At 44.6% G+C, this 25,684-nt stretch overlaps 1 protein-coding gene across 1 annotated transcript in view; it reads right to left on the minus strand.

Moving 5' to 3' along the window:
- Positions 1-591: 591 nt before the first annotated feature.
- The window catches only part of LOC141173641 (uncharacterized), a 58,575-nt gene continuing 33,482 nt past the window's right edge, over positions 592-25,684 (minus strand). Inside the window, exons 2-3 of the mRNA XM_073657943.1 lie at positions 23,961-24,332; positions 592-854 (exon numbers count right to left, since the gene is read on the minus strand). Coding sequence (XP_073514044.1) covers positions 646-854; positions 23,961-24,332 — 581 coding nt within the window. The 3' untranslated portion in view covers positions 592-645. The remainder of the gene's footprint in view (positions 855-23,960; positions 24,333-25,684) is intronic.

Raw genomic sequence — 25,684 nt, forward strand, 5'->3', positions numbered from 1 at the left:
GGTATAACCTGGACATCTCCTGTATATAATTATATATGTACAGCTGGTATAACCTGGGCATCTCCTGTATATAATTATATATATACAGCTGGTATAACCTGGGCATCTCTGTATATAATTATATATGTACAGCCGGTATAACCCGGGCATCTCCTGTATATAATTATATATGTACAGCTGGTATAACCTGGACATCTCCTGTATATAATTATATATGTACAGCTGGTATAACCTGGGCATCTCCTGTATATAATTATATATATACAGCTGGTATAACCTGGGCATCTCTGTATATAATTATATATGTACAGCCGGTATAACCCGGGCATCTCCTGTATATAATTATATATGTACAGCTGGTATAACCTGGACATCTCCTGTATATCATTATATATGTACAGCTGGTATAACCTGGGCATTTCTTAGTGTATTGCTCCTTCTATGCTCTATATATTCTGTGATGTTGTTACATATTGGATCGGCTCTGGAGTCTGGAGCTGTCGGTTGATAACTCTGGGGGCCGCGGTGGAACAGAAGGTTTTAATATAAATATTATACAGAACTGAGATCATTCCACTCATTCATCTCCTCCATGATAGATCTCTATTCATGCTCCACTCCATGCGGATCAATGCGTCCGGACTCTCACCACCGACGACCATTGGTTGGTAACGTCCTCAGTGTCCTTCTCCGAGGCTGATCCCTGTTCTTAAAGTGGATCCCAAACAAAACGAGGAGAGCGATGAAAATGGAAGAGACGCGAGAACTCAGCAGGATCCAGGCGGATAAAGGGACAGACGCAGAACTGCTGTTACTGGAGCAAAGGCACGGACCCTCCAGGACTGCGGCGGGGGCTGGGGAGAAGAAAAAACAACATGAACGCAGGGAGAAAAAAGATACAGTATTGTAGTATAGGAGTTATATTCTTATATATACGGGCAGTATTATAGTAGTTATATTCTTGTACATAGGAGGCAGTATTATAGTAGTTATATTCTTGTACATAGGAGCAGTATTATAGTAGTTATATTCTTGTACAGAGGGGGCAGTATTATAGTAGTTATATTCTTGTACATAGGAGGCAGTATTATAGTAGTTATATTCTTGTACATAGGGGGCAGTATTATAGTAGTTATATTCTTGTACATAGGAGGCAGTATTATAGTAGTTATATTCTTGTACATAGGGGGCTGTATTATAGTAGTTATATTCTTGTACATAGGAGGCAGTATTATAGTAGTTATATTCTTGTACATAGGGGGCAGTATTATAGTAGTTATATTCTTGTACATAGGGGGCAGTATTATAGTAGTTATATTCTTGTACATAGGAGGCAGTATTATAGTAGTTATATTCTTGTACATAGGGGCAGTATTATAGTAGTTATATTCTTGTACATAGGGAGCAGTATTATAGTAGTTATATTCTTGTACATAGGGAGCAGTATTATAGTAGTTATATTCTTGTACATAGGAGCAGTATTATAGTAGTTATATTCTTGTACATAGGAGCAGTATTATAGTAATTATATTCTTGTACATAGGAGCAGTATTATAGTAGTTATATTCTTGTACATAGGGGCAGTATTATAGTAGTTATATTCTTGTACATAGGGAGCAGTATTATAGTAGTTATATTCTTGTACATAGGGGCAGTATTATAGTAGTTATATTCTTGTACATAGGAGCAGTATTATAGTAATTATATTCTTGTACATAGGAGCAGTATTATAGTAGTTATATTCTTGTACATAGGGGCAGTATTATAGTAGTTATATTCTTGTACATAGGAGCAGTATTATAGTAGTTATATTCTTGTACATAGGGGCAGTATTATAGTAGTTATATTCTTGTACATAGGAGCAGTATTATAGTAATTATATTCTTGTACATAGGAGCAGTATTATAGTAGTTATATTCTTGTACATAGGAGCAGTATTATAGTAATTATATTCTTGTACATAGGAGCAGTATTATAGTAGTTATATTCTTGTACATAGGGGCAGTATTATAGTAGTTATATTCTTGTACATAGGAGCAGTATTATAGTAGTTATATTCTTGTACATAGGGGCAGTATTATAGTAGTTATATTCTTGTACATAGGAGCAGTATTATAGTAATTATATTCTTGTACATAGGAGCAGTATTATAGTAGTTATATTCTTGTACATAGGAGGCAGTATTATAGTAGTTATATTCTTGTACATAGGGAGCAGTATTATAGTAGTTATATTCTTGTACATAGGGAGCAGTATTATAGTAGTTATATTCTTGTACATAGGGGACAGTATTATAGTAGTTATATTCTTGTACATAGGAGCAGTATTATAGTAGTTATATTCTTGTACATAGGAGCAGTATTATAGTAATTATATTCTTGTACATAGGGGCAGTATTATAGTAGTTATATTCTTGTACATAGGGGAGCAGTATTATAGTAGTTATATTCTTGTACATAGGGGACAGTATTATAGTAGTTATATTCTTGTACATAGGAGCAGTATTATAGTAGTTATATTCTTGTACATAGGGGGCAGTATTATAGTAGTTATATTCTTGTACATATGGGGCAGTATTATAGTCTTTATATTCTTGTACATAGGAGCAGTATTATAGTAGTTATATTCTTGTACATAGGAGCAGTATTATAGTAGTTATATTCTTGTACATAGGGGCAGTATTATAGTAGTTATAGTTCTGTACATAGGAGCAGTATTATAGTAGTTATATTCTTGTACATAGGGGCAGTATTATAGTAGTTATATTCTTGTACATAGGGGCAGTATTATAGTAGTTATATTCTTGTACATAGGAGCAGTATTATAATAGTTATATTCTTGTACATAGGGGCAGTATTATAGTAGTTATAGTTCTGTATATAGGAGCAGTATTATAGTAGTTATATTCTTGTACATAGGGAGCAGTATTATAGTAGTTATATTCTTGTACATAGGAGCAGTATTATAGTAGTTATATTCTTGTACATAGGAGCAATATTATAGTAGTTATATTCTTGTACATAGGAGCAGCATTATAGTAGGTATATTCTTGTACATAGGAGCAGTATTATAGTAGTTATATTCTTGTACATAGGAGCAGTATTATAGTAGTTATATTCTTGTACATAGGAGCAGTATTATAGTAGTTATATTCTTGTACATAGGAGCAGTATTATAGTAGTTATATTCTTGTACATAGGAGCAGTATTATAGTAGTTATATTCTTGTACATAGGAGCAGCATTATAGTAGGTATATTCTTGTACATAGGAGCAGTATTATAGTAGTTATATTCTTGTACATAGGAGCAGTATTATAGTAGTTATATTCTTGTACATAGGAGCAGCATTATAGTAGGTATATTCTTGTACATAGGAGCAGTATTATAGTAGTTATATTCTTGTACATATGAGCAGCATTATAGTAGTTATATTCTTGTACATAGGGGGCAGTATTATAGTAGTTATATTCTTGTACATAGGGGGCATTATTATAGTAGTTATATTCTTGTACATAGGAGGCAGTATTATAGTAGTTATATTCTTGTACTTAGGGGCAGTATTATAGTAGGTATATTCTTGTACATAGGGGCAGTATTATAGTAGTTGTATTATTGTACATAGGAGGCTGTATTATAGTAGTTATATTCTTGTACATAGGGGGCAGTATTATATTAGTTATATTCTTGTAGATAGCAGCAGTATTATAGTAGTTATATTCTTGTACATAGGAGCAGTAATATAGTAGGTATATTCTTGTACATAGGGGCAGTATTATAGTAGTTGTATTCTTGTACATAGGAGGCAGTATTATAGTAGTTATATTCTTGTACATGGGGAGCAGTATTATAGTAGTTATATTCTTGTACATAGGGGGCAGTATTAAAGTAGTTATATTCTTGTACATAGGGGGCAGTATTATAGTAGTTATATTCTTTTACATAGAAGCAGTATTATAGTAGTTATAGTTCTGTACATAGGAGCAGTATTATAGTAGTTATATTCTTGTACATAGGAGCAGTATTATAGTAGTTATATTCTTGTACATAGGAGCAGTATTATAGTAGGTATATTCTTGTACATAGGGGCAGTATTATAGTAGTTATATTCTTGTACATAGGAGCAGTATTATAGTAGTTATATTCTTGTACATGGGGAGCAGTATTATAGTAGTTATATTCTTGTACATAGGGGGCAGTATTAAAGTAGTTATATTCTTGTACATAGGGGGCAGTATTATAGTAGTTATATTCTTGTACATAGGAGCAGTATTATAGTAGTTATATTCTTGTACATAGGGGGCAGTATTATAGTAGTTATATTCTTGTACATAGGGGCAGTATTATAGTAGTTATATTCTTGTTCATAGGAGCAGTATTATAGTAGTTATATTCTTGTACATAGGGGGCAGTATTATAGTAGTTATATTCTTGTACATAGGGCAGTATTATAGTAGTTATAGTTCTGTACATAGGAGCAGTATTATAGTAGTTATATTCTTGTACTTAGGGGGCAGTATTATAGTAGTTATATTCTTGTACATAGGAGCAGTATTATAGTAGTTATATTCTTGTACATAGGAGCAGTATTATATTAGTTATATTCTTGTACATAGGGGCAGTATTATAGTAGTTATATTTCTGTACATAGGAGCAGTATTATAGTAGTTATATTCTTGTACATAGGAGCAGTATTATAGTAGTTATATTCTTGTACATAGGGGCAGTATTATAGTAGTTATATTCTTGTACATAGGGGCAGTATTATAGTAGTTATATTCTTGTACATAGGGGGCAGTATTATAGTAGTTATATTCTTGTACATAGGGGCAGTATTATAGTAGTTATATTCTTGTACATAGGAGCAGTATTATAGTAGTTATATTCTTGTACATAGGGGGCAGTATTATAGTAGTTATATTCTTGTACATAGGGCAGTATTATAGTAGTTATAGTTCTGTACATAGGAGCAGTATTATAGTAGTTATATTCTTGTACTTAGGGGGCAGTATTATAGTAGTTATATTCTTGTACATAGGAGCAGTATTATAGTAGTTATATTCTTGTACATAGGAGCAGTATTATATTAGTTATATTCTTGTACATAGGGGCAGTATTATAGTAGTTATAGTTCTGTACATAGGAGCAGTATTATAGTAGTTATATTCTTGTACATAGGAGCAGTATTATAGTAGTTATATTCTTGTACATAGGGGCAGTATTATAGTAGTTATATTCTTGTACATAGGGGCAGTATTATAGTAGTTATATTTTTGTACATAGGAGCAGTATTATAGTAGTTATATTCTTGTACATAGGAGGCAGTATTATAGTAGTTATATTCTTGTACATAGGAGTAGTATTATAGTAGTTATATTCTTGTACATAGGGGCAGTATTATAGTAGTTATATTCTTGTTCATAGGGGGCAGTATTATAGTAGTTATATTCTTGTACATAGGAGCAGTATGATAGTAGTTATATTCTTGTACATAGGGGCAGTATTATAGTAGTTATATTCTTGTACATAGAAGCAGTATTATAGTAGTTATAGTTCTGTACATAGGAGCAGTATTATAGTAGTTATATTCTTGTACATAGGAGCAGTATTATAGTAGTTATATTCTTGTACATAGGAGCAGTATTATAGTAGGTATATTCTTGTACATAGGAGCAGTATTATAGTAGTTATATTCTTGTATATAGAGGCAGTATTATAGTCGTTATATTCTTGTACATAGGGGGCAGTATTATAGTAGTTATATTCTTGTATATAGAGGCAGTATTATAGTCGTTATATTCTTGTACATAGGGGGCAGTATTATAGTAGTTATATTCTTGTACATAGGAGCAGTATTATAGTAGTTATATTCTTGTACATAGGAGCAGTATTATAGTAGTTATATTCTTGTACATAGGAGCAGCATTATAGTAGTTATATTCTTGTACATAGGGGCAGTATTATAGTAGTTGTATTCTTGTACATAGGAGGCAGTATTATAGTAGTTATATTCTTGTACATAGGAGCAGTATTATAGTAGTTATATTCTTGTACATAGGGGCAGTATTATAGTAGTTATATTCTTGTACATAGGGGGCAGTATTATAGTAGTTATATTCTTGTACATAGGAGCAGTATGATAGTAGTTATATTCTTGTACATAGGGGCAGTATTATAGTAGTTATATTCTTGTACATAGAAGCAGTATTATAGTAGTTATATTCTTGTACATAGGGGCAGTATTATAGTAGTTATATTCTTGTACATAGGGGGCAGTATTATAGTAGTTATATTCTTGTACATAGGGGCAGTATTATAGTAGTTATATTCTTGTACATAGGGGGCAGTATTATAGTAGTTATATTCTTGTACATAGGGGCAGTATTATAGTAGTTATATTCTTGTACATAGGAGCAGTATGATAGTAGTTATATTCTTGTACATAGGAGCAGTATTATAGTAGTTATATTCTTGTACATAGGAGCAGTATTATAGTAGTTATATTCTTGTACATAGGAGCAGTATTATAGTAGGTATATTCTTGTACATAGGGGCAGTATTATAGTAGTTGTATTCTTGTACATAGGAGCAGTATTATAGGAGTTATATTCTTGTACATAGGGGCAGTATTATAGTAGTTATATTCTTGTACATAGGAGCAGTATTATAGTAGTTATATTCTTGTACATAGGAGCAGTATTATAGTAGGTATATTCTTGTACATAGGGGCAGTATTATAGTAGTTATATTCTTGTATATAGGAGCAGTATTATAGTAGTTATATTCTTGTACATAGGGGGCAGTATTATAGTAGTTGTATTCTTGTACATAGGAGCAGTATTATAGTAGTTCTATTCTAGTACATAGGAGCAGTATTATAGTAGTTATTTTCTTGTATATAGGAGCAGTATTATAGTAGTTATATTCTTGTACATAGGAGCAGTATTATAGTAGTTATATTCTTGTATATAGGAGCAGTATTATAGTAGTTATATTCTTGTATATAGGGGGCAGTATTATAGTAGTTATATTCTTGTACATAGGAGCAGTATTATAGTAGTTATATTCTTGTACATAGGGGGCAGTATTATAGTAGTTATATTCTTGTACATAGGAGCAGTATTATAGTAGTTATATTCTTGTACATAGGGGGCAGTATTATAGTAGTTATATTCTTGTACATAGGAGCAGTATTATAGTAGTTATATTCTTGTACATAGGGGGCAGTATTATAGTAGTTATATTCTTGTACATAGGGGCAGTATTATAGTAGTTATATTCTTGTACATAGGGGGTAGTATTATAGTAGTTATATTCCTGTACATAGGAGCAGTATTATAGTAGTTATATTCTTGTACATAGGAGCAGTATTATAGTAGTTATATTCTTGTACATAGGGGACAGTATTATAGTAGTTATATTCTTGTACATAGGAGCAGTATTATAATAGTTATATTCTTGTACATAGGGGGCAGTATTATAGTAGTTATATTCTTGTACATAGGGGCTGTATTATAGTAGTTATATTCTTGTACATAGGAGCAGTATTATAGTAGTTATATTCTTGTACATAGGGAGCAGTATTATAGTAGTTACATTCTTGTACATAGGGGGCAGTATTATAGTAGTTATATTCTTGTACATAGGGGGCAGTATTATAGTAGTTATAATCTTGTACATAGGGAGCAGTATTATAGTAGTTATATTCTTGTACATAGGAGCAGTATTATAGTAGTTATATTCTTGTACATAGGAGCAGTATTATAGTAGTTATATTCTTGTACATAGGGGGCAGTATTATAGTAGTTATATTCTTGTACATAGGGTTGTGGGAAGTAAAGTGGAGGAAGTTCTGCGCTCTGAAACTTTTCATCGCTTCCCTTATTGGACTCTTCACGGTGAGAAGATCCCGCTGAGCTCTGGAGCCGGTTGTAGTCAGGAGCTCTGGACACCTTCGATGGATCTGCACCAACCTGTGACAGCTCCAGCGTGTCCCATCCTACAGAGCGGTGGTGTCCCTCAGGGACCCCTTACTCAACAAGTAATCATTCACAAGTCTTTTTGCTCGGAGCCTCCACGTTGGACTTCATTCTTCAAAATCTAAATTGGAACAGTCCCCACTATCAATAATGACCCAAAACATCCCAAACTATCCAAGATGGAAATGACAACCTCCATGTATCAGTCCTGAAATATTTTGAGCTTTTTTTTAATCATTTTGATCTATGGAGATCTTAGATCTGGAGACCTCTTTTCTACGACGGTGACTTTTTATTTGCCCTTTTGTGGAAAATAAGATAAACCAGCTCTGAAGTCATAGAGTTGCCCACAAGTTACCTCTTATTTCCTCTGGGATGCAGCACTGATGCTCCGGTGGTCCTCCTGGTCTTTACAAGCGACCAGCAAGTGACTGATGCAGCCAAAAACCATGGACCCCTGTAGATGTCTGAATTAGAGGAGTAAAGACGCGGTGAAAGATGCACATTTTTTGTTTTATCACATTTGTGGCTTTTTTCCCCGGAAGCTGAATGACCTTCATCATCGGGTTGTTTGTCGTTTGCCACATTTTCATGGAATTTTTACAATTAAGTTTCTGAAATTTCATGGAAAAAGTAGAAATTGTAAAGCAAGTTGGCCGTCAGCCAACCAATAATTTACATGTAGGTCCAGCAGAAGTCTTCCTGAAGATGATTCTTTCTTGGGTGTATGGCCACTAGGACATCCCCATCGTGTGGTCATCTTTTTACTGACCTCAGTCATAAAGAGATGATGGAGATGTTACCACCACATAACGGATGCGGGTGTCTAGCCTTCATCTTCCAGCTCACCCCAGGGGGGCCCTGTCGTATCATATCTAACACATACGTCCGCGTTGTATCAGACCGAAACACTACAGGAGCCTGTCATATCTGGTGCCATGTGGGTTGGAAGCTTTTTTTTGGTTTTCTATGGCCAGGACAGTCCTCGTGTGGTGCCCCTGCGGGTTCAGTCGCCACAGAGGTACTGCATCTCACCCAGGGGTGTGGTATCCAACTCTCAGGTAAGGATGGAGTACTGCCCGGGACCCACACACCTGCATCCAACACTACACTACTCCAGACCAGCAGGAGGGGCAAAATGCACCGCTGCGCTGCTGAGCCCTGTCCCTGGCTGGAGTGGGGGGAACCAGGAGAGGGGGAACCATGTAGTGGGTGTGGGTGGAGGAAGAAGCTCAGGGGAGCACTTGAGAAGGAGTAGTATAAAAAGAGGAAGCCATCTTGAGTGTGTGTGGAGTTGAGTTCAGACCAGTCTGAGAGGAGAGGTAGAGGGAGCAGGAGCTCTGTAGGAGCTCTGCTTGGGAGGAGCGGGCCTGAGTTCAGAGGCCCAGGAGGTGAGACTGAAGAGAGGAGAGGAGCAGGAAGGAAGGCTCCAGAAAGAACGAGGGGATCCTAGGGGTACGGGAAGTGTTGGAGGCCACCCGTACGCCCGAATCTACCAGGACGTGGAAGGATCAGGCCGCAGAGGGGACCGGCCCCTAAGTAGTGAGAATTGCAATATTCAACTAGAAACCGGAGGCTTCTACATTTCCAGGGTGTAGTTGCCACAGCCACAATTAATCACCAAAAAGGTAACCACACAGGATCCAGGGAACTCCAGGTTGCCCACCAAGATCTGAGGTTACCGGATTGGGACACTGATTGTGAGGCGCAGGGCAGGATGGTGAGAGCCAGTGCAGGAAGACGACCGAGAAAGGCACACAGCATGGGGTCCCGTTAAGTGCTTCTGACATACCTGAGGGATTGCTGAACCCCTGCCTGAGTAAACACCGGACGACGTGGGTGGTGATAATTGGCCGTTGTAACCAGGAGCAACGTGATAACCGTGAGTAAACCCTGAAGACTGCACCCCACTGCCTCTGTGAATTATTGCTGCGCCATCATCCCCTGCACTACACTGCACAACAACATCTACCTCATCATTAACCATCACAGCACAGCCCTGGAGCTTAGCTCTACCTGTGGAGAGCTGAACCAACTCTGCTGCATTACTAACAGCTCCAGAGGACCTGCTCCGCAGCGGCGGCTGCATATAGCCGCATACCACAGGTGGCGTCACGAACATTAAACTATAAAAACTATAATCCCCTTTTATTGACCGCCCTGGGTCACGGACCGGGTCACTGCCACTGACATCTGCACCGACCGACCTGGCACCGAGTACCCCACCGCCCAGGGGGCGCGTCACTAGCGTTCCTTACAAAGGCCTAATGGAGCCTGAAGGCAGAAGATTCAAGTTGCCTTGAGCATATTTTCCTCTATCCTTTGCGTCTTTCATCTGAGTTGTCGTATTCTAAGCACCGAGCCTGTAAGCTCCTGACTTGACGTACTATATACCGTCAAGTTGACGCACCCCCTGGGCCATATTCTTTAGGGGAATACCCGGAGCCGGATCAGATGGGGGTTGTAGTCTCCGAGTGGCTATGACCCGGTCCGTGCCCAGGGTGTCAAACTCAGTTGTATGTGGCAGTCCTACAGATGTTATTAAGTTCTTTATTGTCGACTACGCCACCCGTTGTATTGCGGTCACTATGGCCGCCGCTGCAGCAGGGTCCGCTGAGGCTGATGGTGTTGGTGCAGCTTTTGGTAGTATAACCCCCAACGGGTGGGGTATAGCCTCAGGGGGTCAGGTGCAGAGGATGGGGGTTGTGGTGGTGCAGCATAGATGGTAATGAAGACAGAGTCGGGTTGTGCAGTTTAGGGTATTTACTCACTGCTGATGTTCCGGTCACTCCAGCTTCAAGTGACCACCCGAGCCGTGCTGCGTCCACCAGGTCCTGGATTCAGCAAACCCCCAAACAAGTCCGGAGCGTGACCCTGAGCTCTCCTTCTGTCCTTTCCTCTGGCCGTCCCCACTAGTGATCCACCTAGGTCCAGCTCCCTCGGGCCTTCTCTTGGGAGACCCTTGGCCTTGGGTTCCCTGACCCTCCACGTGGTTTGCCTTCGGGGTGGATGTGGTGGGTGGCCGTGGCAGACGCTGCCCACGGCCTCCGGTCTCTGGCTAGGGTGTGCTTTTGCCCCCACCAGTTTGGGATCCGGTACCCTATTGCCGACTCTTCACCCGGGGATTGAATTTGGGTTCTCAGAGTCCTTTCTTTTTCTCTCTCTGGGTCTTTCCTTCTCTGCTCCACTCTCTCTCTGCAGGCTCATCTGGACCTCTGCTTCTTACTGGCTCTGACAGACTGACCCTGATCTTTGATGGTGCCCACCTTATATACTCCCTCTATGTGTGAGCTCAGGTGACCAGCACCCAATGAGCTCCTATCTTTACCCAGGCTGCTCCCCCTATCTGCCCCTACACTACTTGGGATGTACCACCCCCCTCCCACTCCAGCCAGGAACAGACTCGGTCGTACCTGCACATTTCTAAGTGGGAGTACCGTTGGTCTGCTCCTCGGAAATGGGATGTGTGTAGTGCATGCAGCCTACCGAGCTCAGGTCCACACTCCATCCTTATCCGGGAGTGGAATATCACACCTCTGGGTTGAGGTGCAATACCCCTGTAGCAGCCGAATCCTCAGGGTGCTACATTCCCCCCTGGTAAATCACAGCACGTCCTCGGGCTGTAAGATATAAAACATCCAAAACATACAATTTTTGAATTAAACATCATAATAAAACATCATATAAAACATTATATACAGTACAGACCAAAAGTTTGGACACACGTTCTCATTTAAAGATTTTTCTATATTTTCATGACTATGAAAATTGTACATTCACACTGAAGGCATCAAAACTATGAATTAACACATGTGGAATTATATACTTAACAAAAAAGTGTGAAACAACTGAAAATATGTCTTATATTCTAGGTTCTTCAAAGTAGCCACCTTTTGCTTTGATGACTGCTTTGCACACTCTTGGCATTCTCTTGATGAGCTTCAAGAGGTAGTCACCTGAAATGGTCTTCCAACAATCTTGAAGGAGTTCCCAGAGATGCTTAGCACTTGTTGGCCCTTTTGCCTTCATTCTGCGGTCCAGCTCACCCCAAGCCATCTCGATTGGGTTCAGGTCTGGTGACTGTGGAGGCCAGGTCATCTGGCGTAGACCCCATCACTCTCCTTCTTGGTCAAATAGCCCTTACACAGCCTGGAGGTGTGTTTGGGGTCATTGTCCTCTTGAAAAATAAATGATGGTCCAACTAAACGCAAACCGGATGGAATAGCATGCCGCTGCAAGATGCTGTGGTAGCCATGCTGGTTCAGTATGCCTTCAATTTTGCATAAATCACCAACAGTGTCACCAGCAAAGCACCCCCACACCATCACACCTCCTCCTCCATGCTTCACGGTGGAAACCAGGCATGTAGAGTCCATCCGTTCACCTTTTCTGCGTCACACAAAGACACGTGGTTGGAACCAAAGATCTCAAATTTGGACTCATCAGACCAAAGCACAGATTTCCACTGGTCTAATGTCCATTCCTTGTGTTCTTTAGCCCAAACAAGTCTCTTCTGCTTATTGCCTGTCCTTAGCAATGGTTTCCTAGCAGCTATTTTACCATGAAGGCCTGCTGCACAAAGTCTCCTCTTAACAGTTGTTGTAGAGATGTGTCTGCTGCTAGAACTCTGTGTGGCATTGACCTGGTCTCTAATCTTAGCTGCTGTTAACCTGCGATTTCTGAGGCTGGTGACTCGGATAAACTTATCCTCAGAAGCAGAGGTGACTCTTGGTCTTCCTTTCCTGGGGCAGTCCTCATTTGAGCCAGTTTCTTTGTAGCGCTTGATGGTTTTTGCAACTGCACTTGGGGACACTTTCAAAGTTTGCCCAATTTTTCGGACTGACTGACCTTCATTTCTTAAAGTAATGATGGCTACTCGTTTTTCTTTACTTAGCTGCTTTTTTCTTGCCATAATACAAATTCTAACAGTCTATTCAGTAGGACTATCAGCTGTGTATCCACCAGACTTCTGCACAACACAACTGATGGTCCCAACCCCATTTATAAGGCAAGAAATCCCACTTATTAAACCTGACAGGGCACACCTGTGAAGTGAAGACCATTTCCGGTGACTACCTCTTGAAGCTCATCAAGAGAATGCCAAGAGTGTGCAAAGCAGTCATCAAAGCAAAAGGTGGCTACTTTGAAGAACCTAGAATATAAGACATATTTTCAGTTGTTTCACACTTTTTTGTTAAGTATATAATTCCACATGTGGTAATTCATAGTTTTGATGTCTTCAGTGTGAATGTACAATTTTCATAGTCATGAAAATACAGAAAAATCTTTAAATGAGAAGGTGTGTCCAAACTTTTGGTCTGTACTGTATATATATATATCAATAAAACTTTTTCATATAAAACATTCTTGTAGACTTTTCCTCGCTTCTAGCTCCTCCTCCGGTCACTGTGCAACGCGTGACCGGGTAAAGTGCGACAGTCTTTTCTTGAAAAATGGTTTTCCTATAAAACCGGTAGGGGGCGCTTTAGGACGCGCAACTATATACAGGGGATATGGCCGCTCTCAGTCCTCGGCCAGGTATTAGGGAGGAATGACCGCTCTCAGTCCTCGGTCAGTGGGATTAAGGGTTAAACGGGTAAACAGTTCACACTTGCTGGTCCCAACGGGGACTATATTAGCAACAACAGTTTACTGTGCCCCGACGGGCAACTATATACAGCTTCTGCTCCGCTGTACTTAACGACGACGTCCTCCTGCTCTTTCTTTGTGGTTTCCTTTAACTTCAGACCCGTCCGGGTCCTCTTGTTCTTCCTCCTCACACCGCAGCTCTTCCTCCGTCAGGCGATGCACATGGAGGGCGTAGGGTCCTTTGGCACACTTGTGCCGGGTAAAGGTGACCTCGTCCCCGATGTAAAGGTCACGACCTCTGTGTCCCTCCGGTAGGTGGGATTCAACGTCTCTCCTGGTCACGAAGACGTCGCCTGGGGTGCGGTGATCTCGGATGAAGCCCCACCCGTGCTGCATATTGAACTTGATCACAGTCCCGGTGGAAGGGGGACCATGTGCTGCACGGGGATTCCTCCTGGCCCGGCTCTTCTGCTCCGCGCTCCTTATCTGCGCTTGTTGTTCTCGGACCCGCCTCTCTCTCCGCTCCCTCTCAAAGACCTCGAGCTGCTGGCGGCAGCACTCTGCACGCTCCGCTGCGGCTGCCCGGGTCTCCTGAGTGAACCCCATGAGGTCTTCTCCGGTGGGGTCCCACTCAAATTGCGCTTCTGCTAGCGGGGGCGAGATCCTCTTTACGGGCTTTGGAGCCGGGATCAGGGGTTCATCTAGGGGTCTCTCTTTCCGGAGTCGGGGATGGTGAAACTCCGGTGGCCATATAAAGGGCTGCCCATCCGGGCACGTATGTTGGGCGAACAGATCTTCTCCCAGATGCGGCACTCTTGGTTTTATGGGCGCGGTGGTGGTGGCGCCTGGGTTGCCCAGGCCTTGCGGCCAAGCCTGGGGCACCTGGAAAGTGAAGGGCACCGTAAGGACGGCGGCGCCCTGGGCTACTTGGCCCTGCGACCAGGCCGGTGGCTCCGCGGAGGTAGGGGGCGCTGTTGGTATTGCGGCGCCCGGGGGTACTAGGCCTTGCGACCAGGCTGGTGGTACTTCCTGCTTGGTCACGCTCGGGGTCGAGGCGTGTGACGTCACAGGGGTCGCGGCTGCGGCTTCCGGTTGAGGCCTAGTCTGTGGCGGTGACGGGCACGGCAGGGGGTACTTCGGGCTCTGCGACGGGGAGCTGGGGCAGGTACGCGGTTTCCCGGTTTGGGGTATAGACGTCCCCTTTACCTGCCTCCACTCGTTCGGCTCCCTTCTCGGCGCCGTCTCCGGCCTTCAGTCCTCCTGCGCCATCCTCAGAGGCGGTCTGTCTCCTCGTCTCGGGTGGCGTGCTCCGCTGACAGGTCTCGGTCTGCTGGGCCATCTCACGGCTCCACGCCGCCAACGTCTCTCGCTGCACCCGGGCCATCCTCCTTGCGAGGCCCTCCAGAGCGGTCTGTGCACACTCCCGGTCTCGGGGGAGCTGTGCTAGGACCTCCACTAGGCCTAGTGGGGTCGTTGCTTCCAGCAGGCTCCTGACCAACGGGTCGGTGCTGCTCTGCTCTCCTTCCACTGTTTCCAGCAGGCTCCTGGCCAGCGGGCCGGTGCTGCTCTGCTCTCCCTCCTCTGTTTCTAGCAGGCTCCTGGCCAACGGGCCGGTGCTGCTCTGCTTTCTCGCCATCTCCGGGTAAGCTCCTCCGATACTCTTCTCCAGGCTTCTTGCCTCCGGGTGCGCTCTCTCCAGACTGCTCCAAGCGACACCCATCTTTGTTCTCTTCTTTCGTCTCCTCCCCCTTCGAGGGCGGTCCCGGGGCCACTTGGTGATTGTCAGCTCCAGGGGCAGTTCTTTCACGCTGACAGACACCTCTAGCATCACAGTCTCTGTTGGTGGGGGCGGTTTCCACTTTTGGCGCCATTTTCGGTCCTGGCCCACGATGGGAGGCGGCCTCTCACCACCCTCTGGCACGCCCATAATGGCGTCCGCTCTTCCAAGGCGGGAAACCTTTGGAAATGGCGGGAACCGCTTCCCAGTGGCGGGAAACTCTGCAGATGGCGGGAAAAAGCTGTTAATGGCGGACAACCGGCGGGAATCGACTGGTGATGGGGTCCGATGGCGGGGACCCTCCGGAACCGGCAGGAGACTTCTTTTTGAGGTAAACTTGCACTTTTCTTCAGGCACGCAGTACCCGGGTGTTGCGGGCACGGTATCCGGCCGACTACGCCAAAGTTGACGCACCCCCTGGGCCATATTCTTTAGGGGAATACCCGGAGCCGGATCAGATGGGGGTTGTAGTCTCCGAGTGGCTATGACCCGGTCCGTGCCCAGGGTGTCAAACTCAGTTGTATGTGGCAGTCCTACAGATGTTATTAAGTTCTTTATTGTCGACTACGCCACCCGTTGTATTGCGGTCACTATGGCCGCCGCTGCAGCAGGGTCCGCTGAGGCTGATGGTGTTGGTGCAGCTTTTGGTAGTATAACCCCCAACGGGTGGGGTATAGCCTCAGGGGGTCAGGTGCAGAGGATGGGGGTTGTGGTGGTGCAGCATAGATGGTAATGAAGACAGAGTCGGGTTGTGCAGTTTAGGGTATTTACTCACTGCTGATGTTCCGGTCACTCCAGCTTCAAGTGACCACCCGAGCCGTGCTGCGTCCACCAGGTCCTGGATTCAGCAAACCCCCAAACAAGTCCGGAGCGTGACCCTGAGCTCTCCTTCTGTCCTTTCCTCTGGCCGTCCCCACTAGTGATCCACCTAGGTCCAGCTCCCTCGGGCCTTCTGTTGGGAGACCCTTGGCCTTGGGTTCCCTGACCCTCCACGTGGTTTGCCTTCGGGGTGGATGTGGTGGGTGGCCGTGGCAGACGCTGCCCACGGCCTCCGGTCTCTGGCTAGGGTGTGCTTTTGCCCCCACCAGTTTGGGATCCGGTACCCTATTGCCGACTCTTCACCCGGGGATTGAATTTGGGTTCTCAGAGTCCTTTCTTTTTCTCTCTCTGGGTCTTTCCTTCTCTGCTCCACTCTCTCTCTGCAGGCTCATCTGGACCTCTGCTTCTTACTGGCTCTGACAGACTGACCCTGATCTTTGATGGTGCCCACCTTATATACTCCCTCTATGTGTGAGCTCAGGTGACCAGCACCCAATGAGCTCCTATCTTTACCCAGGCTGCTCCCCCTATCTGCCCCTACACTACTTGGGATGTACCACCCCCCTCCCACTCCAGCCAGGAACAGACTCGGTCGTACCTGCACATTTCTAAGTGGGAGTACCGTTGGTCTGCTCCTCGGAAATGGGATGTGTGTAGTGCATGCAGCCTACCGAGCTCAGGTCCACACTCCATCCTTATCCGGGAGTGGAATATCACACCTCTGGGTTGAGGTGCAATACCCCTGTAGCAGCCGAATCCTCAGGGTGCTACAATATCGTCCCCCCATCACAATAGTAAGGCGTATACGAGGATTATATCAGATTTACATGCTGTCAGACAGAAGTGACCCGCCCTTCCCGGATACATATGATGCGCCCCCTGGGCCGTGGGGTACTCGGCGCCTGGCCGGTCATTGCTAGGGGAGATGTCACAGTGGTGGTGACCCGGTTCGTGACCCAGGGCGGTCAATCAAAAGGGGAAATATTTACAGGGGATTTATAGTTCTTATATACAGTTCGTGACGCCACTGGTGGTATGCAGCTAAAGGTAGCCGCCACTGCGGAGCAGATCCTCTGGAGCTGGTGTAAATGCAGCAGAGTTGGTTCAGCTCTCCACAGGTAAAGCTTAGCTCCAGCGCTGTGCTGAGATGTTATGGATGTTGCGGTGTAGTGCAGGGGGTGATGGCGTAGCAATAACTTCACAGAGACAGTGGGGTGCAGTCTTCAGAGTTTACTCACAGTTGTTAAGTTCCTCAGGTTGCACTGTCCAGATTACAGCCTCCCACGTCGCGCTGCGTTCACCGGGCAGGGGTTCAGCAAACTCCCAGGTGTTTCAAGAGTGCCTGACAGGACCCCGTTCTATATGCCCTTCTCAGCCGTCTTTCTGCGCTGGCTCTCACCCTTCTAGCCCTGCGCCTCGCCAAGCAATGTCCCAAGCCGGTATCCTCGGATCTTTCTGGGCAACCTGGAGTTCCCTGGATCCTATGTGGTTACCTTTTTGGCGACTTGAGTGCGGATGTGGCAACTGCACCCTGAAAGTACAGAAGCCTCCGGTTTCCAGTTGAACGTTGTAATTCTCACTGGTCAGGGGCCGGTCCCCTCTGCGGCTCGATCCCTCCACCGCGTGGCAGATTCGGGCGTACGGGTGGCCTCCAGCACTGCCCGTACCCCTGGGATCCCTTTCCCGTTCCTGGAGCCTTTCTCCTGCTCCTCTCTCCTTCCTCCTCTCCTTCTCAGTCTTGGGCCTCTCTACTAGGCCTCCTCCCGAGCAGAGCTCCTGCTCCCACTACTTCTCCTCTCAGACTGAACTGTCCTTTCAAGATAGCTCCCCCTTTTATATCACTTCTAACAAGTGCTCCCCTGATCTACGTCCTCCACCCACACCCACTACATGGTTCCCTCCACTCCAACCAGGGTCAGGGCTCACCAGGAAGCGCGACACATCTTGCCCCTCCAGCTGGTTTGGAGTAGTGTAGTGTTGGATGCAGGTGTTGGGGTCCCGGGCAGCACTCTATCCTTACCTGAGAGTGAGATACCACACCTCTGGGTGAGGTGCAGTACCTCTGTGGCGACTGAACCCACAGGGGCACCACACATACAATACGAGAACCCTTTCTCCGACTGATCCTCCACCGGTGGCCACCATTATAGTGTGTATACAGTATGTGTGACCCCCGATGAGTCCCCACCAGTACATATAGAAGGATTGGTTAATTATCAGTGCAGTCCAGCAGCAGATCAGTGACCTATATCACCCACAGACTCGGTGGCGTTGGGCAGAGCTTTACTCATACAATCTGTAGGATAACGGAGACTTTAATTCCATCAAATGCAGTCGCCAGATGTTCTGTGACACATGGACACGTAAACCGGAGTAATGTACATAGCGGGCGATTATACCAAATGCAGCAGATAAGCTGGTGAAAAGTTCATGCTGCTCACAGATGTAGCAGAGCTGAATGTGCCGTCACTTTATCAGACTGATATGATTGAAAAAGTGAAGGATGAAAATCTGCAGCAAAGAGAAGCGTCAGGTTCAGAGACATTCTCAGACCTCTGCTCTTCTGGGGTCGGGGTCTCTCATGGGTGTCTTGCCCTCTCGGCAGTCACAACCTCCGGCAGGCAGTCCTTACACATGCCCACATGTCACACGGACAACGCTTTCAGCGGATGCATGAGGACGTTCATACACGGAACATTTCACCATTGCCCCCAGAACAGCATTAAAGGGGGATTCAAGTCTTATTGATCCGGACGGCACATTTCACCCTTTCTATTGGACTGGTTTCCTGCCATCTTTAGGGTCATTACTATGCTTCAGTCCGGAATATCCTCACCACCACGCTTTCCACTGTAGGCCATCACTTTTCAGGCCTCATAGATCACCTCGGCAGCAGGTAATCACCTGAGTATTCAGGTAGTTAGCGCCCATAGGGTAACTGTTCACTGCTTTCTTGTTATTGAGTCTCTATTACTACTTGGATCTGCAATGGACTCTGTGACAAACCCAGCTCCGCTATATTAATAGGACATAGGCTTAGACACAAAGAATTGTGTTGCTCTGCTCCGGCATCCAGTCCGGTCCTTCATGGCAACTCAACAAGGGTAGTCTGCACTTCTGCGTGAGGTCTAGTTATTAAGCCTCCCCATAACATCATGAGTTTATAGGCTTAGAAAGCTCAAGAGGCATCTAGGATACCGGGCCAAGGACACCAGCCACACAGTAAAGATTGCCCAGGTGTGGCTGCCATGGAGGACCGGACAGGACACCAAAGCAGGGCTGTGCAAATCATTTTACTCAACGCAACTGGATAACATTGTATTATAGCTCTGCCTTGGACTCTGTGACAAACCTAGCTCTGCTACAAAAATTGTTCCAGGACAGTCTATTAAATTGCTGGACAATTTGTGCATTGGACTGTCTGCCAAATTCCTGAATCAACTCTGCTATACCACTATGCCAATGCTATACAGAATTCTGCTTCACACTCAGGTCTACTACATCACAGAGATAAATCTGCTACTTTTCTGGGCCTGTTCAGCCTCCGATCCTCCTGCTCTGATGAGCTCTGCAGTTTCAGTTCTTCGAGTTTAGCCGACTCCTTAGACATTATAAATCATGCTTCTGTCATGTCACAATAGCCTCCATTGCTGCAACGGGACGACCCCGCTGCACCACCATCGATCTCTGCTGCATTACAGCTGCTCTTCCAAACCAAAGGCTTCGAGCAACACTAGGGTGGACCTAACATTGCATCTTTTCTCCACATACACCATATCTGCTCCACGTATAGGAGTGTACACTGTCCACAGCCACCTATAGAGGGATCTGTCTCTACTACTACTCCCACACCACCACTAAAGATAAACCAAGGAACGTTGTACAACAGCATGGATTATACAATAGGAAACAAGAAGATATTATATTCTTACCAGACGGTAATCAGCCCAGTACGTAACTTTACCATGTGAACGTTGACCTCAGCCATTGTCTCAATTGTCGATTAACTCTTCGGCCTTGTGCCGTCTATGTATTAATTATTTTTAATTGAAGTCTGAACCTGAAATTATTATTTTGCACAAATAAAGAATGTAAAAAGGAACTCCATTCTATTCAAGTGACTGACGTCCCCCGAACATTGAGTGCAATCTTCTCCACCACAATACCACAGTTGTCCATCTGGAGGTCTGGTTGTGTCCCAGGTGTTTATGGATTATCTTTAATCCTTCTCTTAAATTCCTCCTGGACATTTATGGTCTCCTCAATGCACCCGCCCCATATAGATGTTATATGTTTTATAGCCGTCTTCCGCAATGAGATTTCATTTTGGGCGAGAGTTTCCTATTGGTCCTCGCAGGAGTGGATGTATCATTGGTGCAACCAGGGGCCCAAGAGGTCACGGGGCCCATTTCTACCTCCAAAACAGGTGGAATTGTATTTTATGATCAGATATTGGACTGCAATGGGCCCATATATTTCTCTGACACAAGAGCCCTTTTCTGTCTGTGTCCACCAGTGGGTCCTACCTTGAAGATCCTAATTAATATAAATATCTTCCAGCATCCTGTGTTCTCCTGCAGATCTTCTTGGAGAGTGGTGATCCCCTCCTGGAAGCCCTCCATGTAGATGTCATGTGTATCCTCACTCTAATGGTCATCTTCTGCCCTATAATCTCAGTAGTGGTGAGAGATTCTCTCAGGATGAAGTTCTGGCTTCTCAGACGTCTTCCAGCATCTTGCGTTCTCCTACTGATCTTCTTGGACAGTGGTGATCCACTCCTTGGAGCCCTCCATGTAGATGTCATGTGTATTCTCATTCTAATGGTCGTCTTCTGCCCTGTGACCTCAGTAGTGGTGAGAGATTCTCTCAGGATGAAGTTCTGGCTTCTCAGACATCTTCTAGCATCTTGCGTTCTCCTACTGATCTTCTTGGACTGTGGTGATCCACTCCTGGAAGCCCTCCATGTAGATGTCATGTGTATCCTCACTCTAATGGTCATCTTCTGCCCTATAATCTCAGTAGTGGTGAGAGATTCTCATAGGATGAAGTTCTGGCTTCTCACCAATGTCCTCCAGCATCTGTGTTCTCCTGCTGATCTTCTGCCCTGTGACTTCAGGAGTGGTGAGAGATTCCCACAGAATGAAGTTCTGGCTTCTCAGACGTCTTCCAGCATCTTGCGTTCTCCTATTGATCTTCTTGGACAGTGGTGATCCACTCCTTGGAGCCCTCCATGTAGATGTCATGTGTATTCTCATTCTAATGGTCGTCTTCTGCCCTGTCACCTCAGGAGTGGTGAGAGATTCCCACAGAATGAAGTTCTGGCTTCTCAGACGTCTTCCAGCATCTTGTGTTCTCCTACTGATCTTCTTGGACAGTGGTGATCCACTCCTTGGAGCCCTCCACGTAGATGTCATGTGTATTCTCATTCTAATGGTCGTCTTCTGCCCTGTCACCTCAGTAGTGGTGAGAGATTCTCTCAGGATGAAGTTCTGGCTTCTCAGACATCTTCCAGCATCTTGTGTTCTCCAGCTGATCTTCTTGGACAGTGGTGATCCACTCCTTGGAGCCCTCCATGTAGATGTCATGTGTATTCTCATTCTAATGGTCGTCTTCTGCCCTGTGACCTCAGTAGTGGTGAGAGATTCTCTCAGGATAAAGTTCTGGCTTCTCAGACATCTTCTAGCATCTTGTGTTCTCCTGCTGATTTTCTTGGACAGTGGTGATCCACTCCTTGGAGCCCTCCATGTAGATGTCATGTGTATTCTCATTCTAATGGTCGTCTTCTGCCCTGTCACCTCAGTAGTGGTGAGAGATTCTCTCAGAATGAAATTCTGGCTTCTTAGACATCTTCCAGCATCTGGGGTTCTCCTACTGATCTTCTTGGACAGTGGTGATCCACTCCTTGGAGCCCTCCATGTAGATGTCATGTGTATTCTCATTCTAATGGTCGTCTTTTGCCCTGTCACCTCAGTAGTGGTGAGAGATTCTCTCAGGATGAAGTTCTGGCTTCTCAGACGTCTTCCAGCATCTTGCGTTCTCCTGCTGATCTTCTTGGACAATGGTGATCCACTCCTTGGAGCAATCCGTGTACATCTCATGTGTGTCCTCTATCTAGTAGACAAAATAAAATACTGCCCTCTGAACACTATCATAGTCTAAATGTTGTCATAAAAAAGCTCACCGGCTTTCATATTGATGCTGTGCTTGGGCAGTTCATCTAATCAGGCAGCATCCGTTAGGATAGATGTTGGATTACAGCTTACACTTAGTATTTGTTCTTATCGGCCAAAATATCCTCTTGGGGGGCAGGAACTTCTCCTAAACTCTCCCACCTCCAGATCCTCTCCTGAGTAATACTCTCCCTGAACCCTTTCTTTATTTTTCCTTTTTCCTAGTCCTCTATCTTCCAATCCATTCCTGATCAGTTCAGTGGTAGTTAAGCTGAAGTTCTCGGTAGTTTTGAGCTGTCCAGATTGGTTAATGGTTTACGTCCGGCTGTCAACAGAGCTGATAACAGCTAATCAGTGTGGGTACCAAGTGCTGGATCCCCACCGATCTCATATTAATGATCTATCAAAAGTTTGGTCATCAACATCATAAGGACAGACAACTAGGGGTGAATGAACCTGAACTGTAAACTTCGGGGTTTGTTGGATGCTGAACTCCGAACATGGATTTCTCCCGGAAGTCTGTGCTACTGTTCGGAGGTCAGATGCTTAATAAAGCTTGTTGAAAGGCTGCATCGCAACCAATCAACAAGATTTTAGGCTGTGGGCAATTCCGCACTTCAGTATTGGCATGGCTGTGACTGGCTGGCGCCACTCGTGACCCGGCATGTATAACCACCGACACGGGTGGCACCTCCATTGTACTCTGACTAGCATAGGGACAGCTCGAGTGAGGGACAGTGTAAAAGAAATAAATTGTGAGAACCGCAATGGATTACGTCTAATAATAAATGGTTAAATCAGGGAATGTGTTGGGAGTCTTTATTCAAATAAACTTTTTTTTCCTGTGTGTGTGGGTTTTTTTTTTTTCTTTTAACTTAGAGGTTAGTAATAGGGGTGTCTGATAGACACTTCTCCATTACTAACCCCTGGGCTTGGTGACAGCTGACATTACACTGCTGACATCAACACCAAAAACTATTACCCCAATTGCCACAGCACCTGGGCAATCAGGAAGGACTGATGCTAAGTGTCAGAATTGCCACATCTAATGGATGTGCCATTTCTGGGGTGGCTGAGGGCTGGTGTTATTAGGCTGGGAAGGGGCCAATATCCATAGACCTTCCCAGCTAATTAATATCAGCCCCCAGCTATCTACTTTGCTTTAGCTGTTTTTTAAAAATAATGGGAACCCCATGTTATTTTTTTTAAGGTCCCCTCATTTTTAATAACCAGCAAATGCAAAGCAGACAGCTGGGAGCTGATATTAATAGGCTGGGAACCTTTATGGATATTGGCCCCTTCCCAGCATAATAAGACCAGGGGTTCAGGTCCGGGATCAAGTTTGGGTTAAGTTCTGGTACCTGAACTGAACTTTGGACTAAACTTGGCCGACCCCACACTTCCAAGGGTCTGCTCGTCCCTACAGACAACCCAGTTACGATTTCCTGGTCTGAGAGGCAAAATACAACCCCTACAAGAAGGATCCAATTTGACCCTTGTTATGGAGCCTAAATTGTGTACATCACTGTAAGGTCAGATTGTATTCTAGGTCCCAAGTACTAAAAGGCCACAACAATAACCAGCATGTCCTAGTTTAAGGACGCTTCATGGGTTTAAGCAAAGACTTACCCTCAGTTTGAGCAGGTAAGACAGTGACATTGATCAGAGTCCAGTTTTCATGTTCATTATCCAGAACAGACACGTTGTATATTCCGCCATCCTCCATCTTCAAGTGTTTAATAATCAGTGAACCGCTCTCCGGATCAATAGTCATCCGACTTTCAAATCCATTTTCTGGGAACATTTTAGAGCCGGAGAGGTTTCCCGATCGTATGGTGCAAATGACCAAGTGCAAAGGTTTGGGGTGGATGATGTTCCATCTAATCTGGAGCCAGTCTGTCCTTTTTGATGTTTGGTAGGAAACAGCCAGCACGTTGGAGTCATTTTCATATCCAGTCACTTGTGGTTGAGCAGTAGAGATGGTGATAGCTTCTACATAACCTAAGGAAAGACATATGAATGGAAGCTTACAGTGGACTCTCAGGGACAAAGTACTAAAATCCATAATATGGACTCATGCTTTCGCCTTTTCTGCGAAGGTCCTATCTAAAAATTGTGGCTTGTCCTTAGTAGACAAACAGTTTGAGAGGTTCTAAGCATAACTATTCACAATGTAAAATTGTTGATTTCTTTTTTAGAATTTAGGACTGACCCTGACCTAGGAGTCTTATCTTATCAAGATTTCCGTGTCTCCTCCGGCTGTATTATCTAGAAGTCTCTGTCCATCTCCAAACCTTACTCCAGACATGTTTTCTCCTCTAGACAGCCCTGTCCTCCTCCTTCCAGACTCCACTGTCATCCTCATTCGTATTCCCTCTGCTCCCCCTTCAGACTCTTCTCTCCTCCTCCTCCAGACTCATTTATTCCCTCTTCCAGATTCCTTTGTTCCCTCCTTTTCCCCCAAATTTCTCTATCCCCTTCTCCATATCCTTGTTATTCCTCTTCCTCCAGACCCCTCTGTCCTCCTCCTCCAGACTTCTCTGTCCACGGTGGGCTGAGGGACAGATCACCCCTTGGCCAGTCCCCTAGTAACTGTTTAGGGCCGCTGGATGTCAAGTGCTTTAGCAGCACTGTACTTTAAATCTGCAGCCATGTCCATGTCTGCGGAAGATGCTTCTTCCTACCAATCGGAGAGGAGTGCTGGACTCTGAAGGGCCTGAGGAGCGATGTACTGCATGTGACATGCAGAAGTAGTGCTGTTGCAGAGTGTGACATGCAGAAGTAGTGCTGTTGCTTTAAAAGCATTCAGCAACTATTAGAAGTAACACAAGCACAGGAGACAGGAAGTGTTGTGCTCCAGAACCATCCAGCAACTAGAGGGGTTAACACAGTCACAGGAGAAGGGGAGTGTTTTAGCAGAGCCCCAGGGGGATTGTGGAGAAGTTGTTTACTGTCTGGCTGGAGCCGAAGAGAAAGGTGGTGTGTATGTTCTGTATCTCACAGAAGCACCCCTGCAAGTGAAAAGGATTCAAGTCAGGAGTGAAGCTAAGCACAGGTCAGGTAGAGTTCCTGAACTAACAGTGCAGAGTATTGTCAAGCAGAAAGATAAGGACTGGAAGAAATGGTGTCAAAGGGATAATCTCCCTCAGCAAACCATCCCCCCTCCTCCATCTCACTGTGCTGTAAAGAATGCTGTGTTCATTAATGTGCCTTTGCATTAGAACTGTGCTGTCCTGTACTACTGTGAAGACTGTGAACTGCTGTGCTGATAAGGAAACTGTATTGTTTGTCACTGGAGCCTGTTGCTCATAAGACTTACCTTGCACTGGCTGTGCCGCTTCTTATTAGATGCT

Source organism: Phyllobates terribilis, unplaced genomic scaffold (assembly GCF_046119375.1).
Source record: "Phyllobates terribilis strain yellow unplaced genomic scaffold, ASM4611937v1 Scaffold_1__5_contigs__length_1240528914, whole genome shotgun sequence".
In the NCBI taxonomy this organism is placed as follows: Eukaryota; Metazoa; Chordata; class Amphibia; order Anura; family Dendrobatidae; genus Phyllobates; species Phyllobates terribilis.